General features: G+C 35.6%; 1 protein-coding gene across 1 annotated transcript in view; it reads right to left on the bottom strand.

The window, feature by feature from the left end:
- Positions 1 to 10,636: 10,636 nt before the first annotated feature.
- LOC143231295 (neural cell adhesion molecule 2-like) overlaps positions 10,637 to 19,503 on the bottom strand; it is a 51,403-nt gene continuing 42,536 nt past the window's right edge. The window contains exons 9-14 of the mRNA XM_076465845.1: positions 17,324 to 17,455; positions 16,883 to 16,916; positions 15,065 to 15,168; positions 14,424 to 14,635; positions 13,868 to 14,107; positions 10,637 to 11,433 (exon numbers count right to left, since the gene is read on the bottom strand). Of these exons, the coding sequence (XP_076321960.1) occupies positions 13,916 to 14,107; positions 14,424 to 14,635; positions 15,065 to 15,168; positions 16,883 to 16,916; positions 17,324 to 17,455 (674 nt within the window). The 3' untranslated portion in view covers positions 10,637 to 11,433; positions 13,868 to 13,915. The remainder of the gene's footprint in view (positions 11,434 to 13,867; positions 14,108 to 14,423; positions 14,636 to 15,064; positions 15,169 to 16,882; positions 16,917 to 17,323; positions 17,456 to 19,503) is intronic.

The following is a 19,503-nucleotide window of genomic DNA, read 5'->3' on the forward strand; positions in this document are numbered from 1 at the left end:
TTGATTTCAAGATCAGAAAGACCATCAAGTAAACAACTTAAGATATCACTTCAGTTGCGTGCGACCCCAGAATCACTCTGATTGATCATTAAACGTGTTTTCTTCCTGCAAAAGTAACTGCTGTTAGACAGACAATTGTTGTTGTTGTTGTTTTTCTGTTCACTAACCGGGAAATTCCCGCCCACGAGCGAAAGCAAGAGTGGTCAGGTGAGAAATATACGACCCACGAACATTCTAGATTTGTATTCGTTTCAATGTTTAATATAGCAGATCAAGCTAACTCCTATAAATATATATTTTGGAGATTTATTAAACAGAGGTTTAATTTTCATATTTATAAAATTAATTATTATTAATTATTTTCATAATGGCATCGTTTTCTGCGCGTGCCACAAGGTTTCGTTAAGTTACATTCAAAATGTAGTTAAATTACTTTATTATCATAGTATACGAATAAACTTAGCATTAAAACATAGCTTGTATGTTTGTTTCTGAATTTCGCGCAAAGCTACACAAAGCCTATATGCGCTAGCTTTCCCTAATTTAGCAGTGTAAGACTAGAGGGAAGGCAGGTAGTCATCACCACCCACCGCCAATTCTTGAGCTACTCTTTTATCGACGTATAGCGTGATTGACCGTCATATTATAACAACCCCACGGCTGAAAGAGCGAGCATGTTTGGTGTGACTGAGATTCGAACCCTCGATCCTCGAATTACAAGTCGAGTGATTTAACCACCTGGCCGTGCTAATAATCCAAATTGTAATATTATGTAAGTTTTTATTTTGAGACAATACTGAAGAAAATCTTGAATTTTTTGCTAGTGTGCGAATTGTGACATTTGCAGGTATCTTCCTTTCCTAATTTGTTCACCACCGCTCCAAGAAGTACAAAATTAAACGTACTTTAATTATTATAATATAGTTACTAACTTGGCAAATCATAATTTTTACAGCCCACCTGTCATATTTCTTTCAAAAAGTTATCAATAATTTTCTTTGACGTTTATTTGATAACAATAAAAAGCCAAGGTTTCAATCTACCAAGTGACATATTATATAAAGTTTTTTATTTACAAATTATCGTTCCTTTCGCTTTCAGTTCAAAATTTATTCCCACAGGAAACACATTGACTAGTGTAGCGGAATTAAAGTCATTATTGACCCCCGCTAGTACAGCGGTAAGTCTCCGGATTTATTTATTTATTTATAACAATAAAAAGCCAAGGTTTCAATCTACCAAGTGACATATTATATAATGATTTTATAAAATCAGGGGTTTGATTCCTCTTGGTGAGCTCAGCAGGTAGCCTACTGTGGCTTTGCTATAAGAAAACACAATCAATATCGTTGGACTCCCCCGCTAGTACAGCGGTAAGTTTCCGGATTTACAACGCTAAAATCAGGGGTTCGATTCCCCTCGGTGGGCTCAGCAGATAGTCCAATGTGGCTTTGTTATAAGAAAATAGACATATACAAAGTCATTATTTACAAACCGAATTCATTGCAGCCAACAAGACATTGGAACATTTAAAACATTGTTTATAAAATGTCCATTCCTATATTATAAAGTCACTTTAACAATTCCAATAAAACACCAAAATAAATTGCCTATTTACCAAGTTTTTTCAGTAGCTTTCTCTTCCAAGGTATATATGAAGTGGAGTTTTGTCCATTGTTGTCACAAGGTGAATTCTTTCTCGGCAGATGGTCAGTGAAATCTACTTACAGAATTCTTCCGTGCTATTCTATAAATCGTGTACATAAAGAAGTAATATTATGGAGAAAGGAAATAGGGAGATACTGAGAAGTAATATTTGGCTATTGTAAAAGTACAGTACAATAGAAAGACAAGTATTACACACAGCTAGTGATTAGAGCGAATAAAGATATTAGTGTTTACTCATATGTAATCAGTTTCTAATAACCTAATTATCATATCATACATTCATAAGTTTTGAGTCAATTTATGTGTAAATTTGAAAGTACGTAAGCATTCAGTCATGTTCCACATTATAGAATACAGCGCTTGTATATCTAATATTATAGGTGATCTGCCGTACTTCAACTGTAATGAGGTGTGTCATGACACATATATCACTTGTTTACAGTGTTGTGGGTCACAATCAAGCCACTTAACGTGTTTGTGCATTTTGTTATTCAAAATGATTTCCAGTCTTATTATAACATTTCGCCTAAATCAGAAACCACGCTGAAAAGTATTTGTGGTATTAAAATACTACAAAAATATATACGCTATTATTTTAGTGTTAATACTAAAGATGTATAGGGTTATAAGATATAAGAAATGAACTTCACTTACATCATGACAGAATGCGAAAGAGAAATAGAGCAATAATACGACGAAATTGAACAAAAGAAAAACGTTTTATTTACTTACCACCGAACTACACAGTGGCACAGCTGTGTGTCTACGGACTTACACCACTGAAAACCGAATTTCTATAACCCTGATGGGCAGAGCACAAATAGGCCATTGTGTAGCTTTATGCCTAATTCAAACAAGCTCTTGTTCCTGCAGAACAGATAAGTAAAAATAATAGAAAAATGTCATTTTACCTCACGCTATTAAATAAAGTCTTCTCTCTGGTGAAATGAAACTGAACACAAAAACACGCGGTCCATCAGAGAGGCGGGAGTCTGTAGATTCTATGCCTGAGAATAAATTTAATGGAGAACGCGAATACTCTGAGAAAAATCACTTTCATAGAACAGGCGCCGAATAATATATCTATCCTGTTTCCCATGTTACGCATGACTGTTAATTAAAAAAAAAACACACACAATATCGTGAGTGTAAAACTAAATGTGGTTTAGGTTTCCTTGTAATAGATTGTTTGTTGTGACTGTGAATTGAACTGATGTTAATTTCTTTCTGTTTGTAATAATAATATTTTTTGGCGAGAGTGTTTAGTCTATCGTTTAAAATAGTGGTAAGTTACTTTATGTAGTTATCTAACCAGAATAAAACTGGGAAACTTTAGGGTTAATCTCAGTGCTCCGTTTTGTTATAGTTATATATTTTGTTAATGATTCTGTATAAAAAGCTGTATGTTACTTGATAGCTATGTTCTGTTAGTAAACGAATAAAAGTTTTGTATGGCTGCTGGCGATAAGGATTATGTAACTGATGTGTTCACTTATTGTTACATAATGTTGCTCATACGTTAAATGTGGCCCAAAGAATTTTGATATTGTTACATGTTCGTATTTCTTGTATTTCCTGATTTTAGTTTAATTTTTTTCGCACTTTCAGAATGTCTATTTAAAGCTTTGTAGAACACAATTCCTTCTGTTTGTGTTGAATTTAGCATAACCCTGAAACACCAGATAACAACGCAAGGATACGTTACGTCAGGAAGAGGTACGTCATTCGTGTGACGTCACGACTCAGGCTAGCAGAACTCCCGCTGTTACGTTTAAAAAATTTGAATAGTGCATTGTTTATTTTTTTACAAATACAGAGCGGTCAGTGTGAAAGTTGGACAATTTATCTAGTAATTTAGCTGATAATGTTCATTAACTGTAATTTGTATCTTAGGCCATTGTGGCAAACACTGTCAAACATGTTTTTCGCGCCTATTGCGGTGTAGTTATTATTGGATTATTTTATACACTGATTCTGTGGGGCGAGTTGAACCATGTGTGTAGTTCTTTTCTGAAATAATAAGTTGTATGTGTTGGATTGGAAGTTATTTGTTTACACAGAAGTGTACGAGTCTTTCAGTTTAAAACTATTTTACTACCGAGCAAACTGATTGGTTTAACAGTATTCAGATTTTTAATTTTGTTTTCTGAATTATTGTAATACAGCTTTTTCCAGTATCTAGGAGGAAACCTGTCGATAGTGAGAGGTTTATGAGGCTGGTTAGATAGTGAGAAACTCGTTTGTTTGTTTGTTTTTAAATTTCGCGCAAAGCTACACCAGGTTGATCTGCACAAGCCGTCCCTAATTTAGCAGTGTAAGACTAGAGGGAAAGCAGCTAGTCATCACCACTCACCGCCAACTCATGGGCTACTATTTTACCAACAAAAAACGTCATTGATCGTACTGTTATAACGCCCCCACGACTAAAAGGGCGAGCATTTTTGGTGCGACGGAGATTAGAACCCGTGACCCTCGGATTACGAGTCGCACGCCTTATCCCACTTGGCTATGCCGGGCCTAGCCCTAAGGTACACTGCTTGTAATCGTAACCCGGTCAGATCTAATTCCATTTATTAGAACTCTCCACTAAATTTTTTATCCAGCATAATAACATTTCTCCACACACAGGCTTATTTTCTATAACAAGTCTTTTGTCAGGCACCTTATCAAATCTTAATAACCATCTGGCCATGCTAGGGCCTTGTAAGATATGTCATTAAGAATGATATTTTTGTATGCAGTCGTGCAAAGTTCTAGAAGTAACTTTTAATTGACATAAGATGACCTCTGTATTAAGTACACTGAAATTATTTCTGAATTTCGCGACCTCAGATAACCTCAATGTCGTACCGCACGTCTGTATCTATTCTAAAACTGGTTTGAGTGTCTTGTAGAATGTGGAACAAATGTGTCTAGATTTACCTTTTCCTATTATATCATGCAACTGTCTCCTCAACCTACATTTATAATTATTATTTGCTTACATAATTACTGGTCCTTCATGGCCAAGAGTGTTAAGGCATGCGACTCATAATCTCTGGGTCGCGGGTTCGCATTCCCGTCGCGCCAAACATGCTCGCCCTTTCAGCCGTGGGGGTGTTATAATGTGACGGTCAATCCCACTATTAGTTGGTAAAAGAGCAGCCCAAGAGTTGGCGGTGGGTGGTGATGACTAGCTGCCTTTCCTCTAGTCTTACACTTCTAAATTAGGGACGGCTAGCACAGATAGCTCTCGAGTAGCTTTGCGCGAAATTAAAAAGAAAAATCTGTATTTTTCTGATCGGTAGGTGTCATTTCTGTAGAAAAACGTAGGACAAAGATAGTAGTGTGGAATGGCGGGTATAACGTGCGACAAACAAGTTGTAATTAACACATTTTATTTGTCAAACACCTGGATAATCAAAGTCCTAACACTAACCACAGACGTATTATGTCCGATGAACTATGTACAACACAATTATTTGCACTAGTTATAGGCATAAAAAGTTGTGAGCACTGATTTTATGTCATGCAAGTGGAACACATCGATCGTGAAATCAGTGACCTGAAGTCAGAAAAACGAGTAATAAACACGTGTAAAAGTAAGTTTCTGCGCAATCTCAGAATTCTTAAACTTCCAAATACGAACGTGCAGAAAAGATATTGAAAGTAGTCCCTTCATAAAATGATTTTTTGATGAATCTTCATTGCTCTGTGTCTCTTTCTTGATTAAAATAGCTTTTAAAATATTGTTTCACAAAAAGACCACTAGATGGCAGAGAAATCCAACTTTATTGTTTTTTTACAAACAATAAAACCTTTTACGATACTAGAAATATAATTTCAATACTCGTGTTGATTCGTGTTCAAAATAAATTAAGTGAACTAAGAGCATCACAGAAATATCCAATGTGACGAAACGCTGTCCGTTTGACTGACTGTAACGTCGTTATCTTGGCCGTTGCGGCATCGATCGACAAGCAACTTGCACAAAACGACGGCGCTTTCATCCGTGAAAAGCAGCTTTGTCTTTTTAAAATTCATGCAGCCGTATAACGAAAGATCCTCTACTCTGGCTAGATTATATTTGAGGGTAGGTTGGTAGATCTCGTGATGAGTAATAAAATAGAATCGGGTGCACGCGCGCCCAACTAGCGGTATTGCTGGTTCACAATCATAATCTGAAATTTCCCACCATCCAATTTGGTTGTCAAGGAGACACACTGAGACAACAATCGAAGTGGAACGCTCGGCTGCAACTTTGTAATAACCCGTATGTTTTACACACAGCATATTTCAATTTTGAAAACGTCCAAACTAAAACGAGTTCCTTCAGCTCAGCAGACAAACGAAACCGAAACCAAAAAGACAGCCCAAAGAGAAGACCCAGAAATTCGTAGTTAAACGTCACTGCCTCTACTATTACAGTTAATAACTTAAGGGTCACATAGTTGAACAAGTAGGAATATGTCTTTGATAATCAGCTATTTTAAATCTGAATCTTTAAGGATTTATAAAGAGAAACATTTCAGCCAAAAATATATACAGGGTGGCCCGTAAGTCCCTACCCATCCATATGTTATTATGTTATATTCAATTACGCATGTATTATAAATTTGTTTCTCTTTTTTCAGAGAAATATGGCCGATGTAAGCCCATTTACACTTGAAGAGCGAATTGTGACAAGTACGTGGGTACATGAGCGCAAGAATACTGGTGACACCACACAGATACACTGGATACATAAGATACATGGATGGGTAGGGACTTACGGGCCTCCCTGTAGAAGTCAAAATTATAATCAAACAGCACTTGAAGGTAATGACCAAACATACATATAAAAATGTTGTTTTCGTGAAATACTAGAAATAGATAGCCATTCTTCATACATATATTGTTACTAGGTTATAATTAATTTTTAGAAAACATGTTCATAAAGTATTTAATTAAATATAATTTTGAGAAGAATCGATCATTACTTCCCGTAGTATGACGTCATTCAGTTTGCTTGAACACAAAATATGAATTCGTCGTTGCGTTTAACTTGCTTTTGTTTTGAATTTCGCGCAAAGCTACACGAGGGCTATCTGTGCTAGCCGTCTCTAATTTTGCAATGAAAGACTAGAGAGAAGGTTGCTAGTCATCACCACCCACCCCCAACTCTCGGGCTACTCTTTTACCAGCGAATAGTGGGATTGACCGTCACATTATAACGTCCCCACGACTTAAAAGGCGAGCATGTTTGGGGGTGACGGGAACTCGAACTCGCGACCCTCGGATCACGAGTAGACCGTCCTTAACGACCTTGCCATGTCGGGCCGTTGTACTTGAATTTCACACATTTTCAATCCAACGTTATTCGTGGGAGAAACGCAAACACATTACACATTACCGGAAGTGCTAGTTTTGTAACGGGATATGACGTCAGATTGTGGTTCAAATTAAAGTAACTTTGAAACGTATTGGAAATTGACAATCTTTCATGCCAAGTAACTTTCGAGAATTATTAACTTAACACAACTTGTAGTTCCACGTGTTAGAATAAATGATTAATAGCTTATTTTATGATCGAATTCTCAGAAGTTTAGGAAATAGTATTATTCCTTTGACGATTTTAAACATTATTTTTGTATTCTGCGAATTTCATATCAAAGTTACCTACGTTTCATCAACGTAAAGTCTTTCGTTGGATTAACAAGAGACAAAATATACGCCCTATTCTATATATTGAGGTACAGATTTGTTTGAAGACGGAAGGAGATTTTTACTGCTGTCGAATAACTTTGAAATAGTTATTTTACATTCTAAAGCCATAGTTTTAGAATTATAATTCACGCTAAGTATTTTATTTTTCTTTTCACTGGAAGGTGGCGCTATTTTCTGGTTCGCATTTCTGCAGGATACCTTCCTAACTTTTTATGCCCAGCTGATATAGCGGTAGGATTTACAACCCTAAAATCAGGGGATCTATTTCCCTCGGCGGACTCAGCAGACAGCTCGATGTGACTTTGCTATAAGAAAAGCACAAATACGCAATCCTTACCTTTCGAAGAGTACTGTGGTTGTTCAAAACTTGTATAAGCGAGATTCGCTTGATGTCAAATACTATAAGCTCTTAAAAATTACCGTAACTAGTGTGGAAACTGTGCCCTATATTAACCCTAAAAAGTCGACAAAAACTATAGTTCTCTAGTTACTATAAAACGATTAAAATAACAATTAAAAATTCAATGATTTTAGAAAAAATATTCGTCAAAGCTCATAATACACAGGTAAATAAGTTCTGTTTATCTTGTTTATTGTTTTTTTTAACTAGGCTATTTCTTATGTCTTCTGAGAAAAAACAAACCCCGAATTTCAGAGTTGCAGAATAGAAGTTTACTGATGTTTTTACCTGTGGATATCTACTATCTTCTACGATTATGTAAGCATTATCAATCCGCAGGTATAGGCGCTCGACTTGTAATCCGAGGGTCGCGAGTTCGAATCCCCGTCGCACCACAATGGTCGCCCTTTCAGCCGTGTGGGCGTTATAATGTTACGATCAATCCCACTATTCGTTGATAAAAGAGTAGCCCAAGAGTTGGCGGTGGGTGATGATTACTAGCTGCTTCCCTCCAGTCTTACATTGCTATATTAGGGACGGCTAGCACAGATACCCCTCGTGTAGCTTTGCGCGAAATTAAAAACAAACAAACATTATCATCCGAAAGTCTTAGCTCAGTTCTAATTTATGTGTTTACCAACTTCAACAAATGTCGTTTTGTCTCTAGTCTGTGGTGTTTGCTTCTTAAATGTCTTTAAATAGTTGGCCAGATGGAATATCTGACGGTCACAATAAGTGATGTTTGAATACGCTATTTTAACATTAATTTGGAAATTTACTATTTCGCTACAGTTCATTTTGCCATGTTCGGTCTTGTTCTGTTTGACGACTGTGCACATTACCAATAGCTCTGCAGCGTAGTTTATTTCACAAAAGAATCTAGGATGCTCAAAGCACACCACGTCTTAGTCCAATAGCACAGAAGTCCACAGACACTGAGTCTGGCTATTTGATTGGTGTGTCAAGATATTAAGGTACACGTACGTTTAGTCAGGTGTCGCTATTTCCCGAAATTTAGGTACGGTCAATACGGTCATGTACAGTCGGTCATCTTTTCCGACATATCCTGGAAGCAAATGTGTCGCTTTTCCAGACAGAGAGCCTTCTTGATTAAGTTGCGTACTGCTCCCTGGGTCACGTGGACGGCTTTCGTCACTGACCTTTCTACTCGAGGATTCCATCCTGACTTTAAATCAGCTGGTATTATCAAGTGATTTGCTAACTTGCAAGTTCAAAATAATTTAAAACGTACTCAACCCTCTGAAAACACATGCTTGATCTCATGCGTAATAATAGTCAATTACGAAACAATAAATGTTTTCTCAATGTTTTGATTAAACGAGTATCACTAGCAAACCAGTGTTACTTGTAAAACGACTTGTGGCCACGTGTTTTCTTTACATTTCATACTATATGAATATATCCCAATACACTGCTTAGAAAACGTTTTACTCTGGAACGGTGGTAACAACAGATTCTTAGAACCAAGATAAATATTTTACTGACCATTTTAGAATACAAAACAATTACTACGTTTTCATCTGAATATGAAACAAAATGTGAAAGAGATAAGCTTGGAAATAACTATAAACTATAAGGTATCTGCACAGTAAGCACTGCAGGGATCGAACCTGCATTTTAGTTGAGTGTTTTATCGTTAACTTTTCCTTTCGGCGAGAAGCATTTATTAAGTTAGCTTTCGTTTGAAGTTGCCAATAAGATAATTCAACCATTAATGAAAGAACAGTGTGTAAAATATTTGAATTTATGTGTACTAGGTTGAGAGACTGTCTATTTATATTAATTAATATTAAACTGAAATTATAATTGGGATCCTTTCCTTTTCTAATTCAGTTCATCATTTTAATCCATCTCTCAAATGTAAGGAACTCCTATGCTATAGACAACACTGTTAAATATGCTAACTTTGGTGTTATTAATAGAAAAACTCGTGTTGTAATGTTTGTTTGTTTTTTTGAATTTCGCATAAAGGTACTCGAGGGCTAGCCGTCCCTAATTTAGCATTGTAAGACTAGAGGGAAGTCAGCTAGTCATCACCACTCACCGCCAACTGTTGGGCTACTCTTTTACCAACGAATAGTGGGATTGACCGTCACATTATAACGCCCCCACGGCTGGGAAGGCGAGCATATTTGGTGCGACGGGTTTTCGAACCCGCGACCCTCAGATTACGAGTAGAGTGCCTGAACCACCTGGCCATGTCGGGCCTTTTTGTAAACAGAACAAAATAAATTATAACTTTGTCGAAATAGGACCACACTTGGAAATTATTTAAAATAATGTTCAAAGAAGCTTTAGATATTTATGGACGTGATTGGGAAATTCCCGTTTCTTTTGTAATAATTGTTTTTTTAGTATTAAACACAGAGTTTGAAAACACAGATGTATGTATTTGTACCACACAAATATAATGTAATGTTATTAAAGTAATAAAGTTGATTTACATATTTTGTGTAAATGCGGGTTTAGTATAGGATAATTTATGTATAATTAATGTAAACTATAACATATATAACATAAATATAGTCATTCTAGAGAGTATGATATCAAACATAGGCACAAGCCTGGTAATATTTTATAAATGTGTCACGAGGGAGCGCTTTCTAAGATTAAAACTCTCCTCGGATTCAGTTGTTTCCATAACACAAATATTTAAGAATTTCACTACTAGAATTTATAACAATTTATTATTTACAATTTAAAATAATAATTAAAATTGATTTAAAGTTTTCGATTTCTTCATGAAAAACAGCATTCATAAAAATAAAACGAAAAAAAACGAATGTTGGAAAATATCAACACGCCCTCTAGTTGATTAAAATAAAACTCTATGGAAAGTTAATAAATCCGGGCCTAAATATACAGGCGATAAAAGTAATTTATTAAGTTAATCAAAGGTAAGCGCTTTCTACATTCATTCGTTTGAATTTCAGTGTACACACGCACAAGTTATGTCTTGATTCATGGTGAACTAAAATTTTATATCAACAACAATTTGTAGTCATGGTTTTTACTCTCACTGGTACGGTTGATTGTTAGGACACTGACATATAAATTTCATATGTGTTTGAAACTTACAATAACCACAATTATCTACATAAACTGAAACTATTATATATGTATCTGCAGTTTTTTTTCAAAGCAACAATATAGACGTTATATATATCATTTGAGGGTAATTTCGGAAGTAATGAACTGATATACGTTTTATAGACGACAATGGCACCTGTTAATTTGTCCATAAATTTATATCGTAATTTTAAAATTATTCAAAAGATGGCGCTCACAAAAACATAGTCTCTTGCTCGTGTTTTTCCTTCCGTTTAATTCGTAAGCAATCACAATGAATCTTTGGAAAAAAATTTACACGTATCATTTTGATTTTGGTTCTGTAGAAACATTAACATGGAAAAGCAAAAACACTGGATTCGATAAATAAATTAGCGTGTGATTTTCCTGAAACCACAAGATTAAATCAAGCAGGTTGGTCGCTGATAGTTTAAATTAAAACTTTTACGAAACCATCTTGAGTTTGAAGACATTCGTGTCTGTCATTTTTCAACCGATGTTTTTTTTTCTTAGAAGGTGAACTCATTCCTACACAAGCACTTTTTCTGTTGAAGACAGTTTTTCAAAACCATAGCAATATTTCTTGTTACCTGAAACAAAAAGAAGAAAGATATCATGATCATCTAGCCTAAGTTAAAATATACAGTTTCATCAAAGAAAGCTTTGGGAATATCCACCAATCAGATAAAAAGGATTATACGTACAATCTGATTTGTTAATGAAAAATATATACAAATTGTGGATGTTAAAATTATTTTTACACTCCTGAGCTAATGTAAATGAAGATATTGCAGATTGGAAGAAAGACAACTAGATATTAGTTATGTAACACTGAAGAAGAAATATACAAGGTTTATTTGCTTCAGGTTAAGATGGACGACAAACACTGGTAGGTAGACTTAATTATGGTAAATTTTCTCAAGCTGGTTACCATGACATATAAAAATTATATTTTATGTTGGAATTCCCTGAGTAGAAAGTTTGTGTACTTAAAGCACTAAATTCAGGGTTGAATCCTCGCGGCGGACACAACAGATAGTACATTGTGCCTCTGTTTTCAACCCAGCATGGCCAAGCGTGTTAAGGCGTTCGACTCGTAATCCGATGGTCACGGGTTCGAATCTCGGTCGCACCAAACCTGCTCGCCCTCACAGCCATGTGGGCGTTATAATGTGACGGTCAATCCCACTATTCGTTGGTAAAAGAGTAGCCCAAGAGTTGGCGGTGGGTAGTGATGACTAGCTGCCTTCCCTCTAGTATTACACTGCTAAATTAATGACAGCTAGCGCAGATAGCCCTCGAGTAGCTTTGCGCAAAATAAAAAAAACAAAACAAACAAACAGTTTTCAACCAAATCAGCGAACGTTTAATATTTACAACACAAAACATAAAAAAAAAACATATGACCCCAGTCACCTCACTACACGACATTCTTGGTTTAAAATCAGTTTTTGTCGTTGAAGGTATCTAATTTGGAAGCTAAATCAAATACAGAACGTCTGAACATTTGACACAAGGCGTTTTCATAAAGTAACAGAATTCTACCTTAAGGCTTACCAATTCATTTCTACATGTGCGTTTTCGCACAACTTGAAATATATTTGAAATTTGTAGGTGTATATTATCTGGTATTAAGAAACATATTAAATCATGGTTAAAGATGTAGAATATTAAAGATTTGTTATTGCAGTAATAGACTAGACTGAAACTAATCAATACCGTTAATTCTTGGGCTACTCTTTATCAACGAGTAGTAGAAATGTCTGTCACATTATAACGTCCTCACTTGTTTGGTGACAAGGATTTGAGGCTGTCACCGTCATACTGGGAGTCGAGAGCCTTACATAGCGAACCAACATGAGCGGACCGAAAGTGAACCTCGTTAATTATTGTGGTACGTGATATTAAACAGAACAATATATTCACCAAGTTACACAAATAAGTGATACATGTACACTGAATGTGTTCAATTACTATAAGTACGAACGTCAAACACTTCAGTTTAAACTAGTGATACTTGTAAGGTTTAGTATAAAATTACTTTACATGAAAAATTAATGCAAAGCGTTTTTGGTCTACTAGCGTATGTTTGATTGTTCGGTTACTTTCAATGAGTGACATTTTGATGTCTGTTAAAACGAATTATTTTCCTTTTTCGTGTATGTTTCGAGGGAGTTACATGTTACAATAGTTATATATTAATCACTCTATAATAAGTTCACGAACCATGGAATTCGCAATGTTGTTAGCTAAAATGTATTTATAGTGTGGTAAGCTAATACGAACCATGGACCTTCATATTCACAGTATGACAGGTTAACGCTAAGCCATGTTCGAATTCTCTATAATAAGAAAATCTTAATATAATATGAGATTAGAAATGTGTGTAGAAAGGTTTGTTCGTGAGAACAAAAAGTCTCCAAAACCATAAATTTATATTTCATCAGATAGTGTACCCATCTGTACGTAATTAGTGTACCCATCTGTTCGTAATTCGCTCTACTTCATTTTCTATCTTCTCTTGATTGTTTGTTTGAATTTCGCGTAAAGCTACTCAAGGGCTATCTGCGCTAGCCGTCTCTAATTTAGCTGTAGACTAGAGGGAAGACAGCTAGTCATCACCACCCACTGCTAACTCTTGGGCTACTCTTTTACCAACGAATAGTGGGATTGATCGTAATATTATAACGCTCCCACGGCTGAAAGAGCGAACATGTTTGGTACGACCAGGATTCGAACCCGCGACCCTCAGATTACGAGTCGAACGCCTTAACCAACCTGGGCATGCCGGGCCACGTACTCTCAACTTACGTAGAACCGTGTGCTGTTCCTTATGTACCATAAATTATGACGTATGACACAATAATGCCCAAATTAGAATAAACGAGTACATTAGACTAACTCAGTTTTATTAAACTATAAACTGTGTTTAATTTGTTTATAATTTTTCTTCTTACCGCGTCCAAAACATTTCATATATGTATACGCCGTATAGTATCAGTAAATAAGTTTTAGATTTCTTACCCACGTTATAAATAATTGGTCCCTTTTGTAGTAACGTTTCATGCAAGATTAAACTGCACTTTCTCGTCTACTGGTCATCAGAGGTGTTTCACAGGAGGAGAGATATTCCTCATCCATTTCCAGCTGCTGCCCCCTGAAGTCAATCTTGCTGTAATCTGTCGCTGGTAGCTGTCGTCTAACCATTGAAGTAGACTGAACCATTCTTGGTAATGCTAACTCAGCATAAGTCACGTCTACCGGCTAAAGTAGGTTTAATAAAAATTACGTTACAACAGGTGGAATGTACCTTAAAACAACAACAACAAAACGCGCGAAGTCTGATAAGTTAGTGAAATTGTAAAATTTGTTTTACTTAAACAAAATTGTTGAAAAGAAATGTTCGTTCTTTGATCTCTAGCATCAAAGAATGCGTGATCATAACACGAGAAACTGGTGAAATGGAATTTTAATTGTTTTAAATTGCTATGACACCAAGCAACGCGCGATCATATTAAAGTTTAAGTCTGGTTAACAGTTTTGATGTATGCAGAATTAAATGCATCAGTTTCTCACTCACTTTACTCAACCGGGGACTTCTTGTGCTTCTTCTAGTTGGAGACTGATTTGAATAAGGACTCCCAATCCTGTCTGCCGGTATGCCAGTTGGTAAAGGAGTGGTGTAGATGGTTTCCATGGCTATGTGGCCAGATTTAGAACCTGGAGTACTGTAGCAAGATTCAACAGTACTGTTCAGTTGTAGACAACGTTCGAACCCTTCTTCAGAATAACCTGCAGCGAACATCACATTTTATAAGTTTACACAATAGTATAAGTGTGTGTATATTGCTTTATATGGTTTGGTGAAAGTAATTAGTCGTTCTAAAATTATATTTGAAATAAGGTATTTCAGAAATACGGTTATAGTGGTATAACATTGAAATAAGGTATTTCAGAAATACGGTTATAGTGGTATAACATTGAAATAAGGTATTTGAGAAATACGGTTATAGTGGTATAACATTGAAATAAGGTATTTCAGAAATACGGTTATAGTGGTATAACAAAGGTTATTATTATAGCCAGAATGTTTATAATTCATTTTGTACAAGATTGTGTGCACTTTAATATGGTTAATTCTCCGGTTAACCATCTACCTGTTAATATAATTAGCTCTTCTGCTACACATCTACGTGTTAATATAGTTAGCTCTACTGTTACCTGGATATGAAGCCTTGCAGAATGTTTTCGATGGAATTATGTCTGGACCTTTGTCATCCAAGTCCATCATGTCGTCAATGTCTTTCTTAAGTGGCATGTGAGACCTGAAGAGATAAACCAGTGGTTAATCTGTTCATAGCTTTGAAAATAAACCGACGAATCTTTTACCCCAAAATCATAAACTGACGAAAGACTAGCGGTCTTAATCTGGAAGTGGTTCCTCTAATCACTGTTGTATAATTAATGTCTTTAGTGTTAGTTAGTTAACACATTCTTAGAGAACATTTATTTAAGTTCTTGTTTTGTTAACGTTCTTCAAGTCTATGTCATTCACTTCCTTAATTCGACACCTACTCAAATTTAGTGAGATAATGAAACTGACGTACGGCTTTTTCATTTGTTGGTTTGTGAATGAATACTAATCTACACAATGAGTGCTGAGTCCATTACGAGTATATAAATCCGATTTGTAGCGTTGTAAGTCAGCAGACTCAGAGTTGTACCGCTAGAGAGCCACTGACGTTAAGTGCGAAGTATTAGTGGTTGGCCTTTATGTCGGACACTGAGTTGATTGATATATGACGTAATGTAAAAAAAAAAATAAATTAAAATGCAAAATAAAACGTAAGGCATAGAACCAGCTTTTCATAGCGAAGTATGAAAGTCGGAACTTGTTATTTAGTGTAAGGTAGAAAACGTATCTGAAGAGTTGTGAAATTATTTCTTTACGTTTTAACAGTTACTTCCTTTCGACATTTAGTGAAGTTGTCGAAGACATACAGTTCTGAACGATTTTGAAGCTACTTCCATTACGAGTAAATCATACTATTACAGTTTTAAGTTACTACTGAAATTAAAATAACTTACTGACTAGTCTCCCTGTGGACCTCGCCCGGCATGGCCAGGTGATTAAGGCGCTTAACTCGTAATCTGAGATTCACGGGTTCGAACCCCCGTCACACCATACATGTTCGCCCTTTCAGCGGTATGAGCGTTATAAGTGTTGGTCAATTCAACTATTTGTTGGTAAAAGAGTAGCCATAGAGTTGGCGGTTGGTAATCATGAAAAGCTGCCTTCCCTTTAGTCTTACACTGCTAAATTACGGACGGCTAACGCAGATAGCCCTCGAGTAGATTTTCGCGATATTCAAAACAAACCAAGCCCTGCACTTACAATTGTATAATATGGGGTTCGATTCCCGCTGCGTACAAAGTACAGATAGACCTTGGTGTAGCTTTGCACTAATAAAACTACAACAACGAACAACTGGGCAATTACTTTCTGAGATACAAATTGAATCTATCTATTAAATACATGTTTTGAATTTGTTTTGTCAGAGACTGCATGACAAGTGTCAGACTAATTGATTCTAATAAGAACAACAGTCTTTTCGTAACCGAGAAATTTCGCCGCACAAAATATATGGAACGTTAGAAGTATCGTAAAATATCACGTTAGCACGCGATTCGACGGTGCAAATAAATTGTAAAACAAACGTTACGAAAGGAAACACCTTAGTTTGCAGGGCACGACGTTTAGTAGCAATTCTAGGAACTTACGAGTAAAACCAGAGAAGCAAATGTAATAATATATCAACCACAGTAAGTCTAATATATCTTATGATGTGATATCATAGTATTGGACTGATACAAAATGAAATGAAACAAATCTCATTTAGTTTACGTTCAATTATATACCCTTCTTGTATATTATATACCCTGTACTATACTTATATAAACTGATGGGATTCGAAGTATTATCAGTATTTTATACTGTCAGAAAAATAGCTTGGAAAATATATAATTAAAAACACGTACTTGTCTTCATCTGTTGCTCCATCTGTCTGAGCTGCTAAGAGAAAAACAAACAAACGTATATTTCCAAGCATAAAATATCTTATCTACAAGTTTACTTTTATGATGATACTACTGTTATTAATTGTACTGTTGAAAATTTCTGGTTACAAAACAACAGAGTTGGAAAAGTCTTAACATTTGGAGTTTATAAATTGGTTTTTATAAAATACATTAAAACAAAAACGGACAAGAATTTACGAGTAAAAATTCACAAGTCACGTTGTGTTAGTGGTATTTAGATTTGTCAGTTACATCCTTTCTAATTTAACTTGATACAGTTTATTTATGACGAAAAGATTGAGGTTAGGAACAAAAGATAAAAAACGTTTTTTTAAATTGTATTTTTGGACCAATCAGTTTTTACTCAAGCACGTCTTTAGTGGTTTTTAAAAGTGTTTTTACCTCTGGATTGTTGTTTTCTATTTTTCACTTTCAAGACCATCACAACAACAATAGCCACAAGGACGAGTACAGCTACAATAGCAATAAGAATCGTGAACAATGGTCCAATAATTACTTGGTTCTGAGGGTGAACTGAAAAGAATGGGAAAAGAGAAGACAGTTTTGTATATTTGATTTATCTTTCAAAACTAAACAGAGACGTACAAAAAACTCTCTTTATAAAACTACAATGTTCTTTGCCATTTTTAGTTTCATCAACACAGGAACTCATTAAATATAGGTCTCGGCATGGCCTAGCGCGTAAGGCGTGCGACTCGTAATCCGGGGTTCGCGCCCGCGTCGCGCTAAACATGCTCGCCCTCCCAGCCGTGGGGGTGTATAATGTGACGGTCAATCTCACTATTCGTTGGTAAAAGAGTAGCCCAATAGTTGGCGGTGGGTGGTGATGACTAGCTGCCTTCCCTCTTGTCTTACACTGCTAAATTAGGGACGGCTAGCACAGACAGTCCTCGAGTAGCTTTGTGCGAAATTCCCAAACAAACAAACAAAACAAACAAACATTAAATATAAAGACAAGAACTAAGAGAAGTTTAAGAACTAATTATAAAAAAGTAACATATTTACATATATATATATATTACTTAATTCATTAATTTTCATTATATTTAAAATACAAAAAGATACTGTCTGTTTGTTTTGTTATAATGCTTGAAACTACACAAAGGACTATCCGTGCTCTCTTCTTCACGGGTATCGAAACCCGGTTTCTAGCAATTTAAGTCCGCAGATACACAGTTGTGTCATTGGGGATCAAAACTATATTGCCACTAAGTAAATGTATAAATAAATGATATAATAACTATATAAGCTACAATATTGTGGTCTATAAATGTTACTTACCTTTAATCAGAATTTGTTTTTAAAAAACAAATATTATGGCTTAATATATATTAACTCCACCTATTGAAAATATTTTGATCAGTGTAAGCGCTTTTCTACTGCCAAGGTCCATTATCTTGTTATTGTCGATTTCATTATTATTACTCTTTTTCTAGGTATTAATTAGAATTTTGCCACAATACAGTAATCGCTTTAACCTGTTCAGTGCCGTAGACAAGATAACTTGTCCACGCCGATCGGTAACACAGTGCCACGGACGAGTTAATTCGTTCTCAATAATACCTAACTTCAACGCTAGGTGTCAGCACCATGCATGCAGTTGACCTACTTACAAATTGTTTTACTTTCGATCCAAAATGGCATCACAAAAAAGGTACAAAATGAAGAAGCATCAGAGTTGTATTGTAGCAGCTGAAATACTTGGCACTCAACAGGTTAATACTGTTCCCCTGTATCATTATGAATATGATTTACAAATAAAGCTTCATTTGTCTAACGTATTGACTCCATCAACATTATTTGTTGGGTGATTGTCTGTATTAATAAAATTAAATGAAACTTTCCACACGAGATCTCCTTCCAGTATAAATATACAAAGATCAGGCTGTCTGGACTTCCATTGCTTTTGAAAGTATGAGTTAAAGTACAGTCTCCACCGTAAAGAAATTGAAAACACAAAGATATTCAAAAACGCAATTTTTTCATTGAATGTATGATCCCATAAATGTAAAAAAGTGTGATGTATTAAAATGATGACATCAGATAAATAATTCATAACTTTGTAACAACATAGCTATCACATCACAGACAATGTGAATATCCAGAAACACATACAATTATTCATAACTCCTTCCTTCAACAGCAGGCGGATCATGTATCACGAGTGGGTTCGAAGTTTGGTCAAACAAATAATATTAGAATAAATCTAGTTAGTTAGATTAGATCAGAGTTAGACTTCTACAGACTGTAATAAAGAGGGCTGCGTACATTTATCCAAGGTAGTGATAAAATATTATAATTCAAATCTTATGGAATCTATTCTTCAAGAGAAATAACAACGCATTTAGTTTGTTTGTTTTTGAATTTCGCGCAAAGCTACGCGAGGGCTATCTGCGCTAGACTTCCCTAATTTAGCAGTGTAAGACTAGAGGGAAAGCCGCTAGTCATCACCACCCACCGCCAACTCTTGAGCTACTCTTTTGCCAATGAATAGTGGGATTGACCGTTTCATTATAACGCCCTCACGGCTGAAAAGGCGAGCATGTTTTGTGCGACGGGGA

This window comes from Tachypleus tridentatus, chromosome 11 (genome assembly GCF_004210375.1).
Source record: "Tachypleus tridentatus isolate NWPU-2018 chromosome 11, ASM421037v1, whole genome shotgun sequence".
Lineage (NCBI taxonomy): Eukaryota > Metazoa > Arthropoda > Merostomata > Xiphosura > Limulidae > Tachypleus > Tachypleus tridentatus.